Source organism: Hyla sarda, chromosome 4, assembly GCF_029499605.1.
Source record: "Hyla sarda isolate aHylSar1 chromosome 4, aHylSar1.hap1, whole genome shotgun sequence".
In the NCBI taxonomy this organism is placed as follows: Eukaryota; Metazoa; Chordata; class Amphibia; order Anura; family Hylidae; genus Hyla; species Hyla sarda.
This window is the reverse complement of record NC_079192.1, coordinates 65,679,317-65,703,273: the sequence shown is the minus strand read 5'-3', so window position 1 is coordinate 65,703,273 and position 23,957 is coordinate 65,679,317. Positions and strand designations below refer to the sequence as shown.

Genomic DNA, 23,957 nt, shown 5'->3' with positions numbered 1-23,957 from the left:
ACTTTTGGATGTCTCTTCACTTTAACCCTTTAAGGACCAAGCCCATTTTCACCTTACGGACCAGGCCAATTTTATTTTTGCGTTTTCGTTTTTTCCTTCTCGCCTTCTTAAATCCATAACTCCTTTATATTTCCATATACAGACCCATATAAGGGCTTGTATTTTGCGTGACCAATCGTACTTTGTAATGAAACTTCTAATTTTACCATAAAATGTACGGTGAACCCCCAAAAAAATTTTAGGGAGGAAATTTTCATGAAAACCAAAATTTTGTACATTTTGGAGGGGTTCGTTTTCACACTGCACAATTTACAGTTAAAATGACGTGTTCTTTATTCTGTAAGTCAATATGATTAAAATGATACCCATGGCTAGATACTTTTATATTATTGTACCGCTTTAAAAAAAAATCTAAAACTTTTTGTACAAAATCTGTAATCTAAAATCGCCCTATTTTGACCACCTATAACTTTTTCATTTTTCCGTATATAGGGCGGTATGAGGGCTCATTTTTTTTTAGATACCACATTTTTTTTAGATACCACATTTTAGATGATTTTTTTATTCATTTTTTTTGAATAAAATGTGACAAAAAAAGCAGCATTTTTGGAAATTTAAGTTTACGCCATTCACCGTACGGGATCATTAACATTATATTTTGATAGTACAAACATTTACGCATTCGGCGATACCAAATGTTTATTTTTTTTATGGGGGTAAAATGGGAAAAACGGAAAATGTTAATTTTTATTGGGGGAGGGGATTTTTTTTTTTTTTTTTTACACTTTCTATGTCCCCATAGGCGACTATCTATAGCAATCCTTTGATTGCGAATACTGTGCAGTGTTATGTATAGGACACAGTACTGCTCAGTATTATCGGTGATCTTCTGCTCTGCTCGATCTCAGACCAGAGCAGAAGACCCCGGGAGACGGCCGGAGCCAGGTGAGGGGACCTCCAGCCGCCATGCTGGATGATCGGATCGCCGCAGTAGCACTGCGGGCGATCCGATCATCCAATCAAAGTACCGCAATGCCACAATGCAGTGATCTGTATTGATCACGGCATCTGAAGGGTTAATGGCGGACATCCGTGTGATCGCAGATATCTGCCATTATGGGCGGGTCCCCGGCTGCTGCTAGCAGACGGAGCCTGCCGTGTATGACGCGAGCACCGTTCCAATGCTCGCGGTCATACACAGGACGTAATTGTACGTCCTGGTGTGGGAAGTCCTGCCAAACCAGGACGTACATTTACGTCCGTGGTCGTTATGGGGTTAAGCAGTTTTTTGGATGTCTCTTCACTTTAAGATTCCGCAAGGAAATGCGTTGCCGTCTATAAGATGGCGCATTTCCGAGCACTCCTGGCGCCAGCATGTCGTTGCACCATGTGAACATTGCCTCACATGGCAGTTTTGCTTGGGCTGATCGCAGGGCCACCTCTGCCAGCCACAAGTAGGCTGGAGGGCCCTTAGTCCTTAGGTAGGTTCAAGTCCCAGAGGTGGGATCCACATCTATTAGACATTCATGGCATATTCTGTGGATATACACTCTCAAAAAAATAAAGGGAACACTTAAACAACACAACGTAACTCCAAGTCAATGACACTTCTGTGAAATCACACTGTCCACTCAGGAAGTAACACTGATTGACAATCAACTTCACATGCTGTTGTGCGAATGGAACAGACAACAGGTGGAAATTATAGGCAATTAGCAAGACACCCCCCAATAAAGGAGTGGTTCTGCAGGTGGTGACCACAGACCACTTCTCAGTGCCTATGCTTCCTGACTGATGTTTTGGTCACTTTTGAATGCTGGCGGTGCTTTGGTCAGGGATGGACCGAGGTTAGGCAAGAAAATATGAGTGACCGCTGCTGCATAAGCTGAGGGCCGATGCAAGGGATTTACACCAGACAGGATGTTGGTTATAATATCTCCCTTCTCGGCATACTCGCTAAGAAGCTGCCCAAGGGCTTCTGTTTAATTCAGTAAGTACATTTGACAAAGGAGGAGGTTTAGTTATGACGTGAAAATCAGCATGTTACATTTTTATTGGTTATTTATAGCTTTATCTACGTATATATTAGCATATTTTAGGCATCTATTTCTTTCTCGGCCAAAGTTCACTCATGCGGTTCTTTTCACTAGGAGACTGGAAAAACCCGGAACCGTATCTTCCTCAAATATTTTGTCTTCTAACGTCTCATCTTCCAAGGTTTCAATCTTAATCACGAGCAGATCATGCTGGAGGATGTTTCAGGCAGCAGACTGAAAGTAGCACCGGAGTTGCCCTTTAACGCACCAGTACGTACATTTACGTCCTAACAGGCATTCCGACTATGTAGCGAGCGCAGGACCTCATCGCCAATGGTGGACATCAGCAATCACGACGATGCCTACCAATAAAGGGGTACTCCGCCCCTGGACAAAGGTCAGCACACCAGCGTTCTGAACATTCACGTTCAGAATGCTTGGTTTGGGCAGCCGTGGTTGTGACGTCACACCGCGCCCCCTCTATGAATGTTCTGAACTTTGGCGTGACGGGCCAAAGATTGCGGTGGACCCCCCAAATTGAACAGTAACAGCAATACAAAGTTTTGCCTCAAGCTGTTGCAAAACTACAACTCCCAGCATGGCATGGAGATCCCCTTTCATACTGTCTACTTTTTTAGGACAATCTGAATGCATTTTTTCCTTAACACTTATGTGGTGTCCCGGTACAGGACCTCGTCTTGTCCCTTGTGTTAAGTCCCCTCAGCTAGAGCTCCTCCATCTCCACAGGGCTCTCCTGCAGGGCTTCCCCCTTGGTCGCATCGTATAATTATATTTACATGTTTATTATTTAATGTATCGAGTAGAAACAGGAGAAAAAGCCGGGATCTGTTGGGGCATGCCGTAATAATGTTCAGTAATCCAGTGTGGATATAAATTCTTCTTTATTGCCAGATTTTAGACGCGTTTCGAGGATACAACCTCTTTCTCAATAAAACATAGGCTTCTTACAACATTCATCTGCAAGTGGTTTTTAAAGCTAAAAAGCCCACGAGTGAACCGGACCGCCCACTGTGAACAGCGCTGTTAAGTGACGTGGCCGACGCACTCTGAGCGTGTAAACACTGGTTTTAAACAAAATACATGTGATCATAAAAACATTTTTTTATCAAATAGGTATAGACCTTGTTTAAAATAAAAATCAAATAAACGAGTTGGATAGGATGGGATTCTGAAAGTTCGTATGGGCAGTGCGCCTGCGCATATTGCAGCTGATGTTTCGGATCGTCATGTGCAGGCGTGATGCTGTGGGTAGGGTTAATACGCATAGTTTGCCAACTGTTGGAAGAAGGGGAATTGAAAATGTGATTTCTGGGACAGGAGGACTCAGACGATGAGGCATGGAGGGAAAGAAATGTCCCATTGTGGGGAGTTATATATAAAAAAAAGGGTAGTAAGGGTTCTTATACTCCACTGGGGGTATTTTACATTGTAACTTGAAAAATGGCACATGTATCTGAGTGGCCCAACAGTGTATCTAAATTGCAAGACGATGGTGCGACATGTACGAGAATGGGTATCTTAAAAGCAGAAGGATGAATACTTATATGATTTCTATCACATCATAGTGGTTTGCCGTTAGTACAAGACAGTACATGTTAATTGCAATGGGATAGCTTTTGAGTCCCGCATATTTTTGTGGTGGTATTTGGACTGAAGTTAAGTATCTCAATGGCATGTGTTTGTATATAGCCATGATTGGGTGCTACTTGTTTGTATGAGTGACTGGGTGACACTGTTAGTATTAGTGTTAACAGGGTTTAACCTGGGGTGTGCCCGGAAGGTAGTGATACCATCCTGGGGAGGAGAGAGGGGAAGGAAGAATAGCGCCAGGAGTGGTAAGTTTCCGAATAGAGTGGTAAGTTTCAGACACTCTAAGCATTTAACTTACCACTCTATTCGGAAACTTACCACTCCTGTCGCTATTCTTCCTTCCCCAAAACTACCTTTTGGCAAGTAACGTATACTATGTGCATTATAAATCACTTTAGAAACTGGATATAGACATATTATCCCCACACACAGATGCCGCTGGATGTTAGAGCCGACAACAGATAAACCGGTGCCGCATTCCAACACAAGTGCATCATTCCACATACGTAGAGGCTCGTTCATTTGATTTGATGTTAAAAGTACTATCCAACTCGTTTATTTGATTTTTATTTTAAACAAGGTCTATACCTATTTGATAAAAAAAAGTGTTTTTATGATCACATGTATTTTGTTTACAACCAGTGTTTACACGCTCAGAGTGCGCCGGCCACGTCACTGAACAGCGCTGTTCACACTGGGCGGTCCGGTTCACTCGCGGGCTTTTTTTAGCTTTAAAAACCACTTGCAGATGAATGTTGTTAGAAGCCTATGTTTTATTGAGAAAGAGGTTGTATCCTCGAAACGCGTCTAAAATCTGGCAATAAAGAAGAATTTATATCCACACTGGATTACTGAACATTATTACGGCATGCGTCAACAGATCCCGGCTTTTTCTCCTGTTTCTACTCGATGTTCCAGATCAGAGAGGGACACCCCGCTCTGATTCCCGGGAGGCAGCTCCGTAAAAACACTGACAAGCACTTCATGGTGGTTGTGTCTGGCACACAACCCCACAAGGTGAGCGGACACCTATAGTGGAATATATCCACATTGACCTATACCTGATGTTATAAAACACACTACACTCAGAGGAAGCTCTGCTCTCTTCTTTTTCTATATCTAGCTTACATTATTTAATGTATAGGAGAAGTAAATGTATAGGACCTTCCCAGGTCATGTGATCTACAGTTGTGAATGTACATATGTGTAAGGACTTTCCTGGGTCATGTGATGTACCCAGAGTTCACTGGATTCAGGACTTACAGGTTTGCTGGCCAATGAGCTTAGTCTAGCCCCTTATTATATAAAGGACTGTAGTCACTAAATTCTCTCTCTTATCTCCTGGATTTCAGCCGAGCACATCTAAATTCATCGCATCTAGGCCAAAGCCTAAAGGATTAGCAGCTACTAAAACCGTGAGTTATAAAGCTCAACCTACAAATCCTGTGTGACTACTATTCCTCTCGAATCCCTTAACTAGTAGCACAGTGGCCTGCATAAAGCTCATTACTACCAGTCCCAGCAAAGCCTGTGAGGAACCTGCATTCCGGTTACCTCAGGAGAAACTGTTTCATTGTAAAGACTGTTGCCTAAAAGTTCAAGCAAAAGTTTCCAGTTATCTCATAAATCCTGCTGTGGACATTCCGGTTATTATCCCTGCCGTATGTGGGCCGGTTGGCGGCAGGACCTCTAATACTAAGCAAACCTCACCCTGGCGTCACGACAAGTAAAGGTTAATACCACCAGACCCTGTAATATCATTGCAACACCCCAGACACCACATAGCCACTCAACTATATATATATAGTTTAAATACAATTCTATTTTACTATCATACAAAACCCCAGGGTGACAACGTGTGAAGATCAGAACACAATAGAGAGCAGTCCATTTCCACAACGAACAGCATCTGTGGTTCATTCCTATAGGCCAGTGGTTTCCAACCAGGGTGCCACCTGCTGTTGCAAAACTACAACTTCCAGCATGCCCGGACAGCCTTCGGCTGTCCGGGCATGCTGGGAGTTGTAGTTTTGCAACAGCTGGAGGCACCCAGGTTGGGGAACACTGCTATACATACAAGGTAGACCTCACAGATACTTATAAATGACTTTCTCCTCCACTGTCTGTAATTCCAGCTTCACAGGACATTTGTACAGGTAGGACAGCAATTCTTCAGTGTAGCCAGTCAGAAAGTAGTACTTCTGCGCAGGCAGCTTGCGGACCAGTATGGCGCATATCACAATGAGATTGGCGCGCCGCTTGATCACAACTTCGTTGGCCAGGCAGCCGTGGAACGTGCCATACATAAATCTGCGGATATAGACGTCCTCTATGGTGCGTTCTGCGGCACCTTCTTCACCATCTAGGTTACCTGAAGAAGTAAGGACAGTAAAATGGCCATAAGGTGCTTCTATACTAAGCAGGTTCAATTATTAACAACAGTGATTACCGTGACGCCAGACGTCACCAATGCTAATACCTACATATTATCCCAAACAAAGGAGCCCTGTACTGCCAGCGATATACTGATATATTTCTATAGAACGTCAATGGACATTTTCACAAAAGGACCATTGTGGGACATAAGAGCCGGTGACTTCTTGAAAGCAAGCGGAGCGTTCCCCTTTTTCACTTGTACAAGAAGCTGCATCTGATCACATTTAAAGGGGTAATCCCCTGAAAAACATTTCTTTTAAATCGACTGGTGGCAGAAAGTTAAACAGATTTGTAAATTACTTCTATTTAAAAATCTTAATCCTTCCAGTACTTATCAGCTGCTGTATGCTCCACATGCAAAATTTTGCGAAGGCCCAATTCGCAATCTACAATTATCTCAATTTGAGTGCAGTATATGGTGCAGCCCTATCTGGTACTACAGCTCAATTTACTTAACCCCTTAACGACCATGGACGTGTATACACGTCCAATGGCCGTTACCGAGGTATGACGCGGGCTCCTGACTCGAGCCCACGTCATACCGCAGCTGATTCTTGCAAAGAAAAAAAAAAAAAACGTGGTATTGCCGCGTGCGTAAATGTCCGAACTATAAAAATATATCATTATTTAAACCGCACAGTCAATGGCGTACGCGCAAAAAAATTCCAAAGTCCAAAATAGCGCATTTTTGGTCACTTTTATATCATGAAAAAGTGAATAAAAAGCGATCAAAAAGTCTGATCAAAACAAAATGGTACCGCTAGAAACTGAAGATCACGGCACAAAAGAGGAGTCCTCATACCGCCCCATATGCAGAAAAATAAAAAAAAGTTATAGGGGGCAGAAAATGACAATTTTAAACGTATATATTTTCCTGCATGTAGTTATGATTTTTTCCAGAAGTCCGACAAAATCAAACCTATATAAGTAGGGGATCATTTTAATTGTATGAACCTACAGAATAAAGAGAAGGGGTCATTTTTAGCGAAAAATTCACTGCGTAGAAACGGTTGCCCCCAAGTGTTACAAAATTGCATTTTTTCTTCAATTTTGTCGCACAATAATTTTTTTTTTCGTTTTTCCATATATTTTTGGGTAAAATGACTGATCTCACTGCAAAGAAGTGTTGGTGGCGCAAAAAAATAAGCCCTCATATGGATTTTTAGGTGCAAAATTGAAAGGGTTATGATTTTTAAAAGGTAAGGAGGAAAAAATGAAAGTGTAAAAACGGAAAAACCCCTGGTCCTTAAGGGGTTAAAGGGGTACTCCCCTTGAAAACATTATTATTATTATAATTTTTTTTTAAATCAACTGGTGCCAGAAAGTTAAACAAATTTGTAAATTACTTCTATTTAAAAAATCTTTATCCTTCCAGTACTTCTCAGCTGCTATATACTCCACAGGAAGTTCTTTTCTTTTTGAATTTCCTTTCTGTCTGACCACAGTGCTCGCTGCTGACACCTCTGTCCATTTTAGGAAATGTCCAGAGCAGGAGAGGTTTGTTTTGGGGATTTGCTCCTACTCTGGACAGTTCCTGACATGGACAGATGTGTCAGCAGAGAGCACTGTGGTCAGACAGAAAGGAAATTCAAAAAGAAAAGCACTTCCTCTGGAACATACAGCATCAAGTACTGGGTTAAGATTATTTAATAGAAGTAATTTACAAATCTGTTTAACTTTCTGGCACCAGTCGATTTAAAAAAATTAAAATTAAAAAAAAGAATGTTTTCAAGGGGAGTACCCCTTTAAGTAAATTGAGCTGTAGTACCAGATAGGGCTGCACCATATACCGCAATCAAATTGAGATAACTGTAGATTGCGAATTGGCCCTTTGCTAAATTTTGCGATTCGCCAGAGGGGTCAGGCCGCATGCACGGGAGCCGACAGTCAGGGGAAACACGGTAGTAGAGCCTGGCTCCGGCGGCTCCAGACCCTTCATTCTTTGGCCCGCTGTTCCTCCTCCCAGGAGTGTCTAGCGATGGGAGGAGGCGACTAAACCCCACCACGACTGGGCGCCGTATGTATACACCACTCTAGGGCATGTCAAATGTTTTGCGTGAAAGTGCCCATTTAAAGGGGTACTCCGCCTCTAGACATCTTATCCCCTATCCAAGGATAAGGGATAAGATGTCTGATCGCTGGGGTCCCACTGCTGGGGACCCCCGTGATCTCTCCTGCAGCCCCCCGAGTCATCAGCTCTCAGGAGCTAAGATGTCTAGGGGTGGAGTACCCCTTTAAAGGGGTACTCCGGCCCTTAGACATCTCATCCCCTATCCAAAGGATAGGGATAAGATGCTTGATCGCGGGTCCCACCGCTGGGGACCCCCGTGATCTTGCACGCAGCACCCCAGTTAAAATCAGTCCCCGGAGCATGTTCGCTCCGGGTCTGATTACTGTCGATCATGGGGCCGGAGCGTTGTGACGTCAAGGCTCCGCCCCGTGTGATGTCATGCTCTACCCCCTCAATGCAAGCCTATGGGAGGGGGCGTGACAGCTCACACAGGGGGCGGAGGCTTGATGTCACCAGCGGCGGGACCCCCGCGATCAGGAATCTTATCCCTATCCTTTGGATAGGGGATAAGATGTCTAAGCGCCGGAATACCCCTTTAAGTCTAGAAAAAGCCCCTCCCACTCAGATCTGTAAACTGCTGCTATTTCTATTTGATAAGGATATATAACAATTATGCACCACCCATAAGGTTATGTTCACACGTTGCTTTTTTTCCAGTTTTTTCTGTGATTTTCCCTAACATCATGGCAAAAAAAAAATCACTTTTTTACCGTAATTGTGCAAACCACAGTAAAAATTTATAATTTTTCAACATCATTTTGGAAAATCACCGCAAAAGCAGTAAAATGTGTGAAAAAGAATTCAATGTGTAACACAACTTAAAGACTTCAAATCTTCATAAATCATTCTTAATTGTGATAATAGGTCAAATAATTTTCAATATTTACCTAAAATGCATCAAAATGGCACATAATGGGGGAGATTCATCAAAACCTGTCTAGAGGAAAAGCTGCTGAGTTGACCATAGCAACCAATCAGATCGCTTCTTTCATTTCTTAAAAAAAAAAAAAAAAAAAAAAAAAAAAAAGAAAGATCAATAAAAGAAGTGAAGCGATCTGATTGGTTGCTATAGGCAACTCAGCAGCTTTTCCCCTAGACAGGTTTTGATGAATCTCCCCCACTGTGAACTAACCCAGACCCACGTATGAGTCTATTCCGTCAGCAGCCTAAATGGATGACCAGGTGCACCTGCACCACACCTAAAGCCAGAAGGTTCATGGGAAATGTAGGCTGCATTACAGAATCACTTCAGTAATGCAATTGCAAACTTATGGAGCCTATCCCATGCCTGCTACATCAGCTACAACAGGCATGCACAAGGGATACACAAGAACCGCTACATTATTTTCTAATAATAGCCCTGAGTGCCTCTTTAATCAGACCAATAAAATGGACTAATACTTCTACGACATTTAGAAAAAAAAGAGAGTGAAGGGGCCTTTTGGGATGTTTGGAAACCATCCTTTTCAAGGGATTGTCCTCATAACAACATGCTCTCTGATCCTTTAAGAACTACTGTCTTTCTCCGTAACATTTCCCAATTCTCTTCCTGGATATGTAAATTACCGTATATACTCGAGTATAAGCCGAGTTTTTCAGCACGATTTTTCGTGCTGAAAACACCCCCCTCGGCTTATACTCGAGTGAACTCTCCACCCGCAGTGGTCTTCAACCTGCGGACCTCCAGAGGTTTCAAAACTACAACTCCCAGCAAGCCCGGGCAGCCATCGGCTGTCCGGGCTTGCTGGGAGTTGTAGTTTTGAAACCTCCGGAGGTCCGCAGGTTGAAGACCACTGCGGCCTTCGACATCATCCAGCCCCCTCTCACCCCCCTTTAGTTTTGTACAGTACTCACCTCCGCTCGGCGCTGGTCCGGTGCTGCAGGACTGTCCGGAGAGGAGGTGGTCCGGTGGGATAGTGGTTCCGGGCTGCTATCTTCACCGGGGGCGCCTCTTCTCCGCGCTGCCGGCCCGGAATAGAGGCGTTGCCTTGACAATGACGCAGAAGTACGTTGGCAATGAACGTACCTCTGCGTCGTTGTCAAGGCAACGTGACTATTCTGGGGCCGGGCCCGAAGCGCTTAGAAGAGGCTTCCCCGGTGAAGATAGCAGCCCGGAACCAGTATCCCACCGGACCACCTCCTCTCCGGACAGTCCTGCAGCACCGGACCAGCGCCGAGCGGAGGTGAGTACTGTACAGAACTAAAGGGGGGTGAGAGGGGGCTGGATGATGTCGAAGGCCGCAGTGGTCTTCAACCTGCGGACCTCCGGAGGTTTCAAAACTACAACTCCCAGCAAGCCCGGACAGCCGATGGCTGCCCGGGCTTGCTGGGAGTTGTAGTTTTGAAACCTCTGGAGGTCCGCAGCTTGAAGACCACTGAGGGCGAATGATGACAAGAGGATGATGAAGGGGGGGTGTGGGATGATGAAGGGGGGTGGGGATGATGACAAGGGGATGATGAAGGGGGGGGGGTGTGGGATGATTACAAGGGGATGATGAAGGGGGGATGTGTGGGATGATGACAAGGGGATAATGACAGGTGATGATGATGAGGGTCTGGATGATGACAGGCGGTGATGATGATGATGAGGATGTTAATGACGGGTCTGGATGATGACAGGGGGGGATGATGTATTTCCCACCCTAGGCTTATACTCGAGTCAATAACTTTTCCTGGGATTTTGGGTTGAAATTAGGGGTCTCGGCTTATACTCGGGTCGGCTTATACTCGAGTATATACGGTATATGCAAAAGTTCTACTAGTCTTACTTGTGTGTTGAGAGAGCCAGCCTTTCCTATGGGCGATGTGATGGGGGGGATGAGCCTCTTCATAGGTCACTGGCTTGTCTCCTTTACCCACACGTACTCGTGCTGCACGGTTCTGGGGGGGAAAAAAGGGGGTTTAAAGGGGTACTACGATGGAAAACACATTTTTTCATAGCAACTGGTGCCGGAAAGTTAAAGGGGTATTCCAGGCAAAAACTTTTTTTTATATATATCAACTGGCTCCGGAAAGTTAAACAGATTTGTAAATTACTTCTATTAAAAAATCTTAATCCTTCCAATAGTTATTAGCTTCTGAAATTTTCTGTCTAACTGCTCAATGAGGATGTCACGTCCCGGGAGCTGTGCATGATGGGAAAATATCCCCATAGGAGCTGGACAGCTCCCGGGACGCGAGTCATCACAAAGCAGTTAGACAGAAAACAGCAACTCAACTTCAGAAGCTAATAACTATTGGAAGGATTAAGATCTTTTAATAGAAGTAATTTACAAATCTGTTAAACTTCCCGGAGCCAGTTGATATATAAAAAAAAGTTTTTGCCTGGAATACCCCTTTAAAAAGATTTGTAAATTACTTCTATTTAAAAATCTTAATCCTTCCAGTACTTATCAGCTGATGTATGCAACAGAGGAAGTTGTGTAGTTCTTTCCAGTCTGCCCACAGTGCTCTCTGCTGACACCTCTGTCCATGTCAGGAACTGTCCAGAGCAGAAGGAAATCCCCATAGCAAACCTCTCCTGCTCTGGACAGTTCCTGACAAAGACAGAGGTGGGGTCATGGCCGTGATGTCATGTCTCGGGAGCAGCGCCCGCACAGAATGCTGGGAGCTGCACGGAGATCACGGGGAGTTCCAGCGGCAGGACCCCTGCAATAAGACATCTTATCCCCTATCCTTTGGATAGGGGATAAGATGTCTAAGGCTGGAAAACCCCTTTAATGTATGCCTTAAATGATGTCCTGAAAGCCAATCGGTGCTCCTCTCCTTCTGGGTCCTAAGATTTTGCTGCCCAGTGACTTCAAAGAAAAAAATATGAACGTATAAACGCACCCAAAGGGGGTATTGCCAAACACAGGGCAAAGAGCATAATAAAATGGGGGTCGTCCCCCGGGGATGGCGAGGATAAAGATTTTACCCTATACATTGGTCCCTCAACATACGATGGTAATCCGTTCTAAATGGACCATCGTTTGTTGAAACCATCGTATGTTGAGGGATCCGTGCAATGTAAAGTATAGGACAGTGGTCTACAACCTGCGGACCTCCAGATGTTGCAAAACTACAACACCCAGCATGCCCGGACAGCCAACGTCCGCAGGTTGAAGACCGCTGTTAGAGGAAGTTGTACTCACATGTCCCCGCCACTCCGGACCGTCACCGCTGCCCGGGATGTCGCCGCGTCCCCGAGGTGTCCCAGGCGCAGCCTCTGCTTCCTCCGGCATCCTCGCTCTCACGTCGCCGCCATCACGTCACTACGCACACCGCTCCTATTGAATGACGGGACGGCGTGCGCAGTGATGTGATGACGACGATGGAGAGCGCCGACGATGCAGAGGATCCCGAAGAGGATGCGCCGGAGCCCTGAGGACAGGTAGGAGACATCACCGGAGCTCACGGGGCACCATAAACGGCTATCCGGTGGTAGCTGAAGTAGTCTGCGCTGCCGGATAGCCGTTTATGCGATGGCCCCGACATACAAAAGCATCGTATGTTGATGCTGCCTCTGAGAGGCCATCGCATGTTGAAATGATCGTATGTCGGGCCATCGTAGGTCGAGGGGCCTCTGTATTACACTTTGCCAAGTGTTATATAGGGTATAATCTGAGGACTGTCCTTAAATATTTTCTTCTTTCCCGAGGACATGACCTCTGTGTTACCTTTAAGCAGACAGCGCTGGTCTGAATACAGCGGAGCAGAGAATGTCGGGGGGCCGCGCCTTCTAGTCCTCTCAGCAAAACCTGAAAATAAATGAGGGATATTTAGCTGCTTGTGATCTCCGGTAAAGACCTCATGATGTCACTGCTGGCGCCAGGAGCTCGTACAAGGGGCTACGGCTGTTTACAGGCCAGAATGTCCGCACAGGACACTGCGGAGCAAGGACCACATGGGAATGCGCCATCTGATAGAAGGTTATGGATTCCGTGCAGTCTCCGCACAAAGAATAAACATACTGGAAACATCTGACACGGATATTCCGCCGTGTGCACAGAGCAGCAGACTCCAACTGAATACAATAGGACTCTGCTGCTGCGGAATCTCCATGCAGAACCCCAATGCGAAATCCTGACGTGTGAACATGGGCTAACACTTCAGAGCGCTCACATGGGAGGGAGGGGCCCTGCTGGTGTCATCTATGGGGGAGGGGCTCTGCTGGTGCAGTCATCTATGGGGGAGGGGCTCTGCTGGTGCAGTCATCTATGGGGGAGGGGCTCTGCTGGTGTCATCTATGGGGGAGGGGCTCTGCTGGTGTCATCTATGGGGGAGGGGCTCTGCTGGTGTCATCTATGGGGGAGGGGCTCTGCTGGTGTCATCTATGGGGGAGGGGCTCTGCTGGTGTCATCTATGGGGGGAGGGGCTCTGCTGGTGCTGTCATCTATGGGGGAGGAGCTCTGCTGGTGCAGTCCTCTATGGGGGAGGGGCTCTGCTGGTGCTGTCCTCTATGGGGGAGGGGCTCTGCTGGTGCTGTCCTCTATGGGGGAGGGGCTCTGCTGGTGCTGTCCTCTATGGGGGAGGGGCTCTGCTGGTGCAGTCCTCTATGGGGGAGGGGCTCTGCTGGTGCTGTCCTCTATGGGGGAGGGGCTCTGCTGGTGTCATCTATGGGGGGAGGGGCTCTGCTGGTGCTGTCATCTATGGGGGAGGGGCTCTGCTGGTGTAGTCATCTATGGGGGAGGGGCTCTGCTGGTGCAGTCATCTATGGGGGAGGGGCTCTGCTGGTGCTGTCATCTATGGGGGAGGGGCTCTGCTGGTGTAGTCATCTATGGGGGAGGGGCTCTGCTGGTGTAGTCATCTAGGGGGGAGGGGCTCTGCTGGTGTAGTCATCTAGGGGGGGAGGGGCTCTGCTGGTGCTGTCATCTATAGGGGAGGGGCTCTGCTGGTGCAGTCATCTATGGGGGAGGGGCTCTGCTGGTGCAGTCATCTAGGGGGGGAGGGGCTCTGCTGGTGTAGTCATCTAGGGGGGGAGGGGCTCTGCTGGTGCTGTCATCTATAGGGGAGGGGCTCTGCTGGTGCAGTCATCTATGGGGGAGGGGCTCTGCTGGTGCAGTCATCTATGGGGGAGGGGCTCTGCTGGTGCAGTCATCTATGGGGGAGGGGCTCTGCTGGTGCAGTCATCTATGGGGGAGGGGCTCTGCTGGTGCTGTCATCTATAGGGGAGGGGCTCTGCTGGTGCTGTCATCTATGGGGGAGGAGCTCTGCTGGTGTAGTCATCTATGGGGGAGGGGCTCTGCTGGTGTAGTCATCTAGGGGGGGAGGGGCTCTGCTGGTGTAGTCATCTAGGGGGGAGGGGCTCTGCTGGTGCTGTCATCTATAGGGGAGGGGCTCTGCTGGTGCAGTCATCTATGGGGGAGGGGCTCTGCTGGTGCAGTCATCTATGGGGGAGGGGCTCTGCTGGTGTAGTCCTCTATGGGGGAGGGGCTCTGCTGGTGCTGTCATCTATGGGGGAGGGGCTCTGCTGGTGTAGTCATCTATGGGGGAGGGGCCCTGCTGGTGTAGTCATCTAGGGGGGGAGGGGCTCTGCTGGTGCAGTCATCTAGGGGGGGAGGGGCTCTGCTGGTGCTGTCATCTATGGGGGAGGGGCTCTGCTGGTGCAGTCATCTATGGGGGAGGGGCTCTGCTGGTGCAGTCATCTATGGGGGAGGGGCTCTGCTGGTGCTGTCATCTATGGGGGAGGGGCTCTGCTGGTGTAGTCATCTATGGGGGAGGGGCTCTGCTGGTGTAGTCATCTAGGGGGGGAGGGGCTCTGCTGGTGTAGTCATCTAGGGGGGGAGGGGCTCTGCTGGTGCTGTCATCTATAGGGGAGGGGCTCTGCTGGTGCAGTCATCTATGGGGGAGGGGCTCTGCTGGTGCAGTCATCTATGGGGGAGGGGCTCTGCTGGTGCAGTCATCTATGGGGGAGGGGCTCTGCTGGTGCAGTCATCTATGGGGGAGGGGCTCTGCTGGTGCTGTCATCTATAGGGGAGGGGCTCTGCTGGTGCTGTCATCTATGGGGGAGGAGCTCTGCTGGTGTAGTCATCTATGGGGGAGGGGCTCTGCTGGTGTAGTCATCTAGGGGGGAGGGGCTCTGCTGGTGCTGTCATCTATAGGGGAGGGGCTCTGCTGGTGCAGTCATCTATGGGGGAGGGGCTCTGCTGGTGCAGTCATCTATGGGGGAGGGGCTCTGCTGGTGTAGTCCTCTATGGGGGAGGGGCTCTGCTGGTGCTGTCATCTATGGGGGAGGGGCTCTGCTGGTGTAGTCATCTATGGGGGAGGGGCCCTGCTGGTGTAGTCATCTAGGGGGGGAGGGGCTCTGCTGGTGCAGTCATCTAGGGGGGGAGGGGCTCTGCTGGTGCTGTCATCTATGGGGGAGGGGCTCTGCTGGTGCAGTCATCTATGGGGGAGGGGCTCTGCTGGTGCAGTCATCTATGGGGGAGGGGCTCTGCTGGTGCTGTCATCTATGGGGGAGGGGCTCTGCTGGTGTAGTCATCTATGGGGGAGGGGCTCTGCTGGTGTAGTCATCTAGGGGGGGAGGGGCTCTGCTGGTGTAGTCATCTAGGGGGGGAGGGGCTCTGCTGGTGTAGTCATCTAGGGGGGGGAGGGGCTCTGCTGGTGCTGTCATCTATAGGGGAGGGGCTCTGCTGGTGCAGTCATCTATGGGGGAGGGGCTCTGCTGGTGCAGTCATCTATGGGGGAGGGGCTCTGCTGGTGCAGTCATCTATGGGGGAGGGGCTCTGCTGGTGCAGTCATCTATGGGGGAGGGGCTCTGCTGGTGCTGTCATCTATAGGGGAGGGGCTCTGCTGGTGCTGTCATCTATGGGGGAGGAGCTCTGCTGGTGAAGTCATCTATGGGGGAGGGGCTCTGCTGGTGTAGTCATCTAGGGGGGGAGGGGCTCTGCTGGTGTAGTCATCTAGGGGGGGAGGGGCTCTGCTGGTGCTGTCATCTAGGGGGGGAGGGGCTCTGCTGGTGCTGTCATCTATAGGGGAGGGGCTCTGCTGGTGCAGTCATCTATGGGGGAGGGGCTCTGCTGGTGCAGTCATCTATGGGGGAGGGGCTCTGCTGGTGTAGTCCTCTATGGGGGAGGGGCTCTGCTGGTGCTGTCATCTATGGGGGAGGGGCTCTGCTGGTGTAGTCATCTAGGGGGGGAGGGGCTCTGCTGGTGTAGTCATCTAGGGGGGGAGGGGCTCTGCTGGTGCTGTCATCTATAGGGGAGGGGCTCTGCTGGTGCAGTCATCTATGGGGGAGGGGCTCTGCTGGTGCAGTCATCTATGGGGGAGGGGCTCTGCTGGTGCAGTCATCTATGGGGGAGGGGCTCTGCTGGTGCTGTCATCTATAGGGGAGGGGCTCTGCTGGTGCTGTCATCTATGGGGGAGGAGCTCTGCTGGTGTAGTCATCTATGGAGGAGGGGCTCTGCTGGTGTAGTCATCTAGGGGGGGAGGGGCTCTGCTGGTGCAGTCCTCTATGGGGGAGGGGCTCTGCTGGTGCAGTCCTCTATGGGGGAGGGGCTCTGCTGGTGCTGTCATCTATAGGGGAGGGGCTCTGCTGGTGCAGTCCTCTATGGGGGAGGGGCTCTGCTGGTGCAGTCCTCTATGGGGGAGGGGCTCTGCTGGTGCTGTCATCTATAGGGGAGGGGCTCTGCTGGTGCTGTCATCTATAGGGGAGGGGCTCTGCTGGTGCTGTCATCTATGGGGGAGGAGCTCTGCTGGTGTAGTCCTCTATGGGGGAGGGGCTCTGCTGGTGTAGTCCTCTATGGGGGAGGGGCTCTGCTGGTGCTGTCCTCTATGGGGGAGGGGCTCTGCTGGTGCTGTCCTCTATGGGGGAGGGGCTCTGCTGGTGCTGTCATCTATAGGGGAGGGGCTCTGCTGGTGTAGTCATCTAGGGGGGGAGGGGCTCTGCTGGTGTAGTCATCTAGGGGGGGAGGGGCTCTGCTGGTGCTGTCATCTATAGGGGAGGGGCTCTGCTGGTGCAGTCATCTATGGGGGAGGGGCTCTGCTGATGCAGTCATCTATGGGGGAGGGGCTCTGCTGGTGTAGTCCTCTATGGGGGAGGGGCTCTGCTGGTGTAGTCCTCTATGGGGGAGGGGCTCTGCTGGTGCTGTCATCTATGGGGGAGGGGCTCTGCTGGTGCTGTCATCTATGGGGGAGGGGCTCTGCTGGTGTAGTCATCTAGGGGGGGGAGGGGCTCTGCTGGTGTAGTCATCTAGGGGGGGAGGGGCTCTGCTGGTGCTGTCATCTATAGGGGAGGGGCTCTGCTGGTGTAGTCCTCTATGGGGGAGGGGCTCTGCTGGTGCTGTCCTCTATGGGGGAGGGGCTCTGCTGGTGCTGTCCTCTATGGGGGAGGGGCTCTGCTGGTGCAGTCATCTATGGGGGAGGGGCCCTGCTGGTGTAGTCATCTATGGGGGAGGGGCTCTGCTGGTGCAGTCATCTAGGGGGGGAGGGGCTCTGCTGGTGCAGTCATCTATAGGGGAGGGGCTCTGCTGGTGCAGTCATCTATGGGGGAGGGGCTCTGCTGGTGCAGTCATCTATGGGGGAGGGGCTCTGCTGGTGTAGTCATCTATGGGGGAGGGGCTCTGCTGGTGCTGTCATCTATGGGGGAGGGGCTCTGCTGGTGTAGTCATCTATGGGGGAGGGGCTCTGCTGGTGCAGTCATCTATGGGGGAGGGGCTCTGCTGGTGCTGTCATCTATGGGGGAGGGGCTCTGCTGGTGCTGTCATCTATGGGGGAGGGGCTCTGCTGGTGTAGTCATCTAGGGGGGGAGGGGCTCTGCTGGTGTAGTCATCTAGGGGGGGAGGGGCTCTGCTGGTGCTGTCATCTATAGGGGAGGGGCTCTGCTGGTGCAGTCATCTATGGGGGAGGGGCTCTGCTGGTGCAGTCATCTATGGGGGAGGGGCTCTGCTGGTGCTGTCATCTATAGGGGAGGGGCTCTGCTGGTGCTGTCATCTATGGGGGAGGAGCTCTGCTGGTGTAGTCATCTATGGGGGAGGGGCTCTGCTGGTGTAGTCATCTAGGGGGGGAGGGGCTCTGCTGGTGTAGTCATCTATGGGGGAGGGGCTCTGCTGGTGCTGTCATCTATGGGGGAGGGGCTCTGCTGGTGCAGTCCTCTATGGGGGAGGGGCTCTGCTGGTGCTGTCATCTATAGGGGAGGGGCTCAGCTGGTGCAGTCCTCTATGGGGGAGGGGCTCAGCTGGTGCAGTCCTCTATGGGGGAGGGGCTCTGCTGGTGCTGTCATCTATGGGGGAGGAGCTCTGCTGGTGTAGTCCTCTATGGGGGAGGGGCTCTGCTGGTGTAGTCCTCTATGGGGGAGGGGCTCTGCTGGTGCTGTCCTCTATGGGGGAGGGGCTCTGCTGGTGCTGTCCTCTATGGGGGAGGGGCTCTGCTGGTGCTGTCATCTATAGGGGAGGGGCTCTGCTGGTGTAGTCATCTAGGGGGGGAGGGGCTCTGCTGGTGTAGTCATCTAGGGGGGGAGGGGCTCTGCTGGTGCTGTCATCTATAGGGGAGGGGCTCTGCTGGTGCAGTCATCTATGGGGGAGGGGCTCTGCTGATGCAGTCATCTATGGGGGAGGGGCTCTGCTGGTGTAGTCCTCTATGGGGGAGGGGCTCTGCTGGTGTAGTCCTCTATGGGGGAGGGGCTCTGCTGGTGCTGTCATCTATGGGGGAGGGGCTCTGCTGGTGTAGTCATCTATGGGGGAGGGGCTCTGCTGGTGTAGTCATCTATGGGGGAGGGGCTCTGCTGGTGTTGTCATCTATGGGGGAGGGGCTCTGCTGGTGCTGTCATCTATGGGGGAGGGGCTCTGCTGGTGCAGTCCTCTATGGGGGAGGGGCTCTGCTGGTGCAGTCATCTATGGGGGGAGGGGCTCTGCTGGTGCTGTCATCTATAGGGGAGGGGCTCTGCTGGTGTAGTCCTCTATGGGGGAGGGGCTCTGCTGGGGCTGTCCTCTATGGGGGAGGGGCTCTGCTGGTGCAGTCCTCTATGGGGGAGGGGCTCTGCTGGTGCAGTCATCTATGGGGGAGGGGCTCTGCTGGTGTAGTCCTCTATGGGGGAGGGGCTCTGCTGGTGCAGTCATCTATGGGGAAGGGGCTCTGCTGGTGCAGTCCTCTATGGGGGAGGGGCTCTGCTGGTGCAGTCCTCTATGGGGGAGGAGCTCTGCTGGTGTAGTCCTCTATGGGGGAGGAGCTCTGCTGGTGTAGTCATCTATGGGGGAGGGGCTCTGCTGGTGTAGTCATCTAGGGGGGGAGGGGCTCTGCTGGTGTAGTCATCTGGGGGGAGGGGCTCTGCTGGTGCTGTCATCTATAGGGGAGGGGCTCTGCTGGTGCTGTCATCTATAGGGGAGGGGCTCTGCTGGTGCAGTCATCTATGGGGGAGGGGCTCTGCTGGTGTAGTCATCTATGGGGGAGGGGCTCTACTGGTGCAGTCCTCTATGGGGGAGGGGCTCTGCTGGTGCAGTCATCTATGGGGGAGGGGCTCTGCTGGTACTGTCATCTATAGGGGAGGGGCTCTGCTGGTGTAGTCCTCTATGGGGGAGGGGCTCTGCTGGTGCAGTCCTCTATGGGGGAGGGGCTCTGCTGGTGCAGTCCTCTATGGGGGAGGGGCTCTGCTGGTGCAGTCCTCTATGGGGGAGGGGCTCTGCTGGTGCAGTCATCTATGGGGGAGGGGCTCTGCTGGTGCAGTCATCTATGGGGGAGGGGCTCTGCTGGTGCAGTCATCTATGGGGGAGGGGCTCTGCTGGTGCAGTCATCTATGGGGGAGGGGCTCTGCTGGTGCAGTCATCTATGGGGGAGGGGCTCTGCTGGTGCAGTCATCTATGGGGGAGGGGCTCTGCTGGTGCAGTCCTCTATGGGGGAGGGGCTCTGCTGGTGCAGTCCTCTATGGGGGAGGGGCTCTGCTGGTGCAGTACTCTATGGGGGAGGGGCTCTGCTGGTGCAGTCCTCTATGGGGGAGGAGCTCTGCTGGTGCAGTCCTCTATGGGGGAGGGGCTCTGCTGGTGCAGTCCTCTATGGGGGAGGGGCTCTGCTGGAGCAGTCATCTATGGGGGAGGGGCTCTGCTGGTGCAGTCCTCTATGGGGGAGGGGCTCTGCTGGTGCAGTCATCTATGGGGGAGGGGCTCTGCTGGTGCAGTCCTCTATGGGGGAGGGGCTCTGCTGGTGCAGTCCTCTATGGGGGAGGGGCTCTGCTGGTGCGGTCCTCTATGGGGGAGGGGCTCTGCTGGTGCAGTTCTCTATGGGGGAGGGGCTCTGCTGGTGCTGTCCTCTATGGGGGAGGGACACACAGTTTTGCATTAGATAAAAGGGAAGCATGTGGTTCCTGTAATACCAGCTGCCTCACTCCACAAAAAACCAAAGAAACCAAAGCTTCTCACACGTGCCCCTCTATACAGCCGGGGGTACAGTACCCGTCCACACTGTGCGTTACAACAACAGCAACAACTCTACCTGACAACAGCGCCCCCCAATCATTTCCCGTAAAATGTCCCGTACCTCCTCGGTGACCCCAAAGTCCCGTTTACCTGCACCCGGCTCACTGCACTACACAAGGGCGCCGCCATCTTTGGAATGTACCATAACGCTATCCGTAGGGAGGAAACACGTGACCTTGCCATAGACTTCAGCAGCGACATCTAGTGGAGGAAAATGAGAAGCGCGGCTGATATAAGAAAAATAATCCTGAGGTAGATGGATTGTAGTACTGGGACAGAAACATTGCACCGAATGCCCTACAATTGTGTAGCTGCTGACGTATTTATGACTCTATTCCAGTGTATCCCAACCAGTGTGTCTCCAGCTGTTGCAAAACTACAACTCCCAGCATGCCCGGACAGCCTTTGGCTGTCCGGGCATGCTGGGAATTGTAGTTTTGCAACAGCTGGAGGCACCCTGGTTGGGAAACACTGGTCTATTCACACTACAGTTTTATTAGGTATAATTTAGGAGGGACACATTAGCAAGGGTGAATGTATGCAGAAAGGCAACCTATAGTTTTCTACTATAGTAAATATGACGTAATGTTTACATTATTATTATTATTGTAACCCAGAGTGCACTTTAATACCTTAAGGACGCAGGGTTTCTCCGTTTTTGCATTTTCATTTTTTCCTCATCATCTTCTAAAAATCATAACGCTTTAAATTTTGCACCTAAAGTTCCATATTATGGCTTATTTTTTGCGCCACCAATTCTACTTTGCAGTTAACATTAGTCTTTTTACCAAAATATCATCAGCGAAACGAAAAAAAATTCATTGTGCCACAAAATTGAAGAAAAAATGTCATTTTGTAACTTTTGGGGGCTTCCGTTTCTACGCAGTGCATTTTTTCGTAAAAATGACACCTTATCTTTATTCTGTAGGTCCATACGATTAAAATGATACCCTACTTATATAGGTTTGATTTTGTTATACTTCGGAATGAACTCATAACTACATGCAGGAAAATTTATACGTTAAAAATTCTCATTTTCTGACCCCTATAACTTTTTTATTTTTCCGCGTATGGGCCAATTTGAGGGCTCATTTTTTTGCGCCGTGTTCTGAGGTTTTTATCGGTACCATTTTTGTATTGATTAGACTTTTTGATCGCTTTTTATTCATTTTTTCATGAAATAAAAAGTGACCAAAAATACGCTATTTTTGACTTTGGAATTTTTTGCGTGTACGCCATTGACCGTGCGGTTTAATTAACGATATATGTTTATAAGTCGGACATTTCCGCATGCGGCAATACCACATATGTTTATTTTTATTTAAATTTTTTTTTTTATGGGAAAAGGGCGGTGATTCAAACTTTTATTTGGGGAGGGGTTGACCTTTATTCACTTTTTTTTTGCAGTGTTATAGCTCCTATAGGGACACTGATCTTGGCTGGGTTCACATCACATTTTTGCCATACTGTTTTCAATACGTTTTTCTAAAGAAAACCGTATGGCGAAAAAACGGATGGAACAGTATGGAAAAAAGTAAACCGTATGCGTTTTTAAACTGTATACTGTTTTTAAAAGTGCACACAGTTCCGTCCGTTTTTATAAAAAAACAAACAAACATACGGCTTTGATAACTTTGTCCATTTTTAATGGGAGGGGGTGTTGAGTGGGGACTGCGGTTGCAGTACGGTTTTTTAACCGGAGACAAAAACGTGGTCAACCACGGTTTTGACTCTGGTTTACAAACCGTACTGCAACCGTATACGTTTTTTTTTTTACATGGAAGTCAATGGGAAAAGCACATGTATACAGTTCCATACAGGAAACCGTATACTGTTTTTACTTTGCACATGCGCATTTGCATCCTAAAGTCCCCACCCAACACCCCTCTCATTAAAAATGGACAAAGTTATCAAAACCGTATGTTTTAAAAATAAAAACGGACGGAACTCTATGCACTTTTAAAAACAGTATACAGTTTAAAAACGCATACGGTTTAGGCCGGGTTCCCACTACGTTTTCTCCGCATACGGCAGGGGGGAGCTAAAACCTCGCACTCCCGTATGCCTTCGTATGCGCTCCCGTATGTCATTCATTTCAATGAGCTTTTACAACCGGACCTCAAACTGTGGTTGACCACAGCTTTAGGTCCGGGGACGGCGCATACGGCGCAAAAATGAGCCGACCAGCCGGCTCATTGAAATGAATTACATACGGAAGCGCATACGAAGGCATACGGGAGCGCAAGGTTTTAGCTCTCCCCTGCCGTATGCGCTCCCGTATGGCAGCAGGATTAAACCTATATTTTTTGTATGTCCATTATTGTTTGAGACGCTTTTCCAAACTCTTGTAGGTTATCTACTTTAAAGCCAATGAATGACTTAAATGACTTGTGCCTCATTTATTATGAGTTTTGTCGCCATGATGCCATCTGTTCTTAGTGAATGAGCTGTTACTGTACCGTGCTGCGCAGAGCTCTGGATGTTCTCTATACAGCTCTGCTGCTCCTCAACTATTGATAATACAGTGACCCCCCCCCCGACCTACGATGGCCCCGACATACGATCATTTCAGCATACGATGGCCTCTCAGAGGCAGCATCAACATACGATGCTTTTGTATGTCGGGGCCAACGCATAAACGGCTATCCGACAGCGCAGACTGCTTCAGCTGCCACCGGATAGCCGTTTACGGTGCCCCGTGTGGTCCGCTGACGATCACTTACCTGTCCTCGGGGCTCCGGCGCGTCCTCTTCAGGATCCCCTGCATCGTCGGCACTCTCCATCGACGTCATCACGTCGCTGCGCACGCCGCCCCGTCATCCAATAGGAGCGGCGTGCGTAACAACGTGATGGTGGCGACGGAGAGCGCGGACGCCGGGGAAGCAGAGGCCTTGCCGGAGCGTCGGGGACACCCCAGGGACGCGGTGACGGCGATGGACGGAGACATCCAGGGCAGCGGTGACGAGCGGAGACGGTCCGGAGCAGCGGGGACAGGTGAGTACAACTTCATCTAACAGTGGCTGTCCGGGCATGCTGGGTGTTGTAGTTTTGCAACATCTGGAGGTCCGCAGGTTGTAGACCACTGTCCTATACTTTACATTGCACGGATCCCTCAACATGCGATGGTTTCAACAAACGATGGTTCGTTTGGAACGGATTACCATTGTATGTTGAGGGACCACTGTAGAAAGAATATAATAGACTATTATCTCTGATGGGATTTGTTCTCTACACAGCTCTACTCTGCTACCTACCAGAACTCCCCGCAGTCATATACTGGGAGAGAACCCGCAGTCATATACTGGGAGAGAACCCGCAGTCATATACTGGGAGAGAACCCGCAGTCATATACTGGGAGAGAACCCGCAGTCATATACTGGGAGAGAACCCGCAGTCATATACTGGGAGAGAACCCGC

At 50.2% G+C, this 23,957-nt stretch overlaps 1 protein-coding gene across 1 annotated transcript; it reads right to left on the bottom strand.

Moving 5' to 3' along the window:
• Positions 1-4,523: 4,523 nt before the first annotated feature.
• MRPS24 (mitochondrial ribosomal protein S24) lies at positions 4,524-20,721 on the bottom strand. Its single transcript, XM_056571278.1, has 4 exons — positions 20,631-20,721; positions 12,813-12,893; positions 10,923-11,034; positions 4,524-6,018 (listed from the first exon to the last, which is right to left on the bottom strand). The coding sequence occupies exons 1-4, from the start codon at positions 20,667-20,669 to the stop codon at positions 5,735-5,737; spliced, it is 516 nt and encodes a 171-aa protein (XP_056427253.1). The 5' UTR covers positions 20,670-20,721; the 3' UTR covers positions 4,524-5,734.
• Between the last annotated feature and the right edge of the window lie 3,236 nt (positions 20,722-23,957).

Excerpts from the sequence above, each read along its gene's own strand:
- MRPS24 (XM_056571278.1), bottom strand. The coding sequence starts at position 20,669 with ATGGCGGCGCCCTTGTGTAGTGCAGTGAGCCGGGTGCAG. Across the intron at positions 12,894-20,630 it reads GTGCAGTGAGCCGGGTGCAG|GTTTTGCTGAGAGGACTAGA; the intron begins GTAAACGGGACT and ends ATTTATTTTCAG. Across the intron at positions 6,019-10,922 it reads CTGGCTCTCTCAACACACAA|GTAACCTAGATGGTGAAGAA; the intron begins GTAAGACTAGTA and ends TTACTTCTTCAG.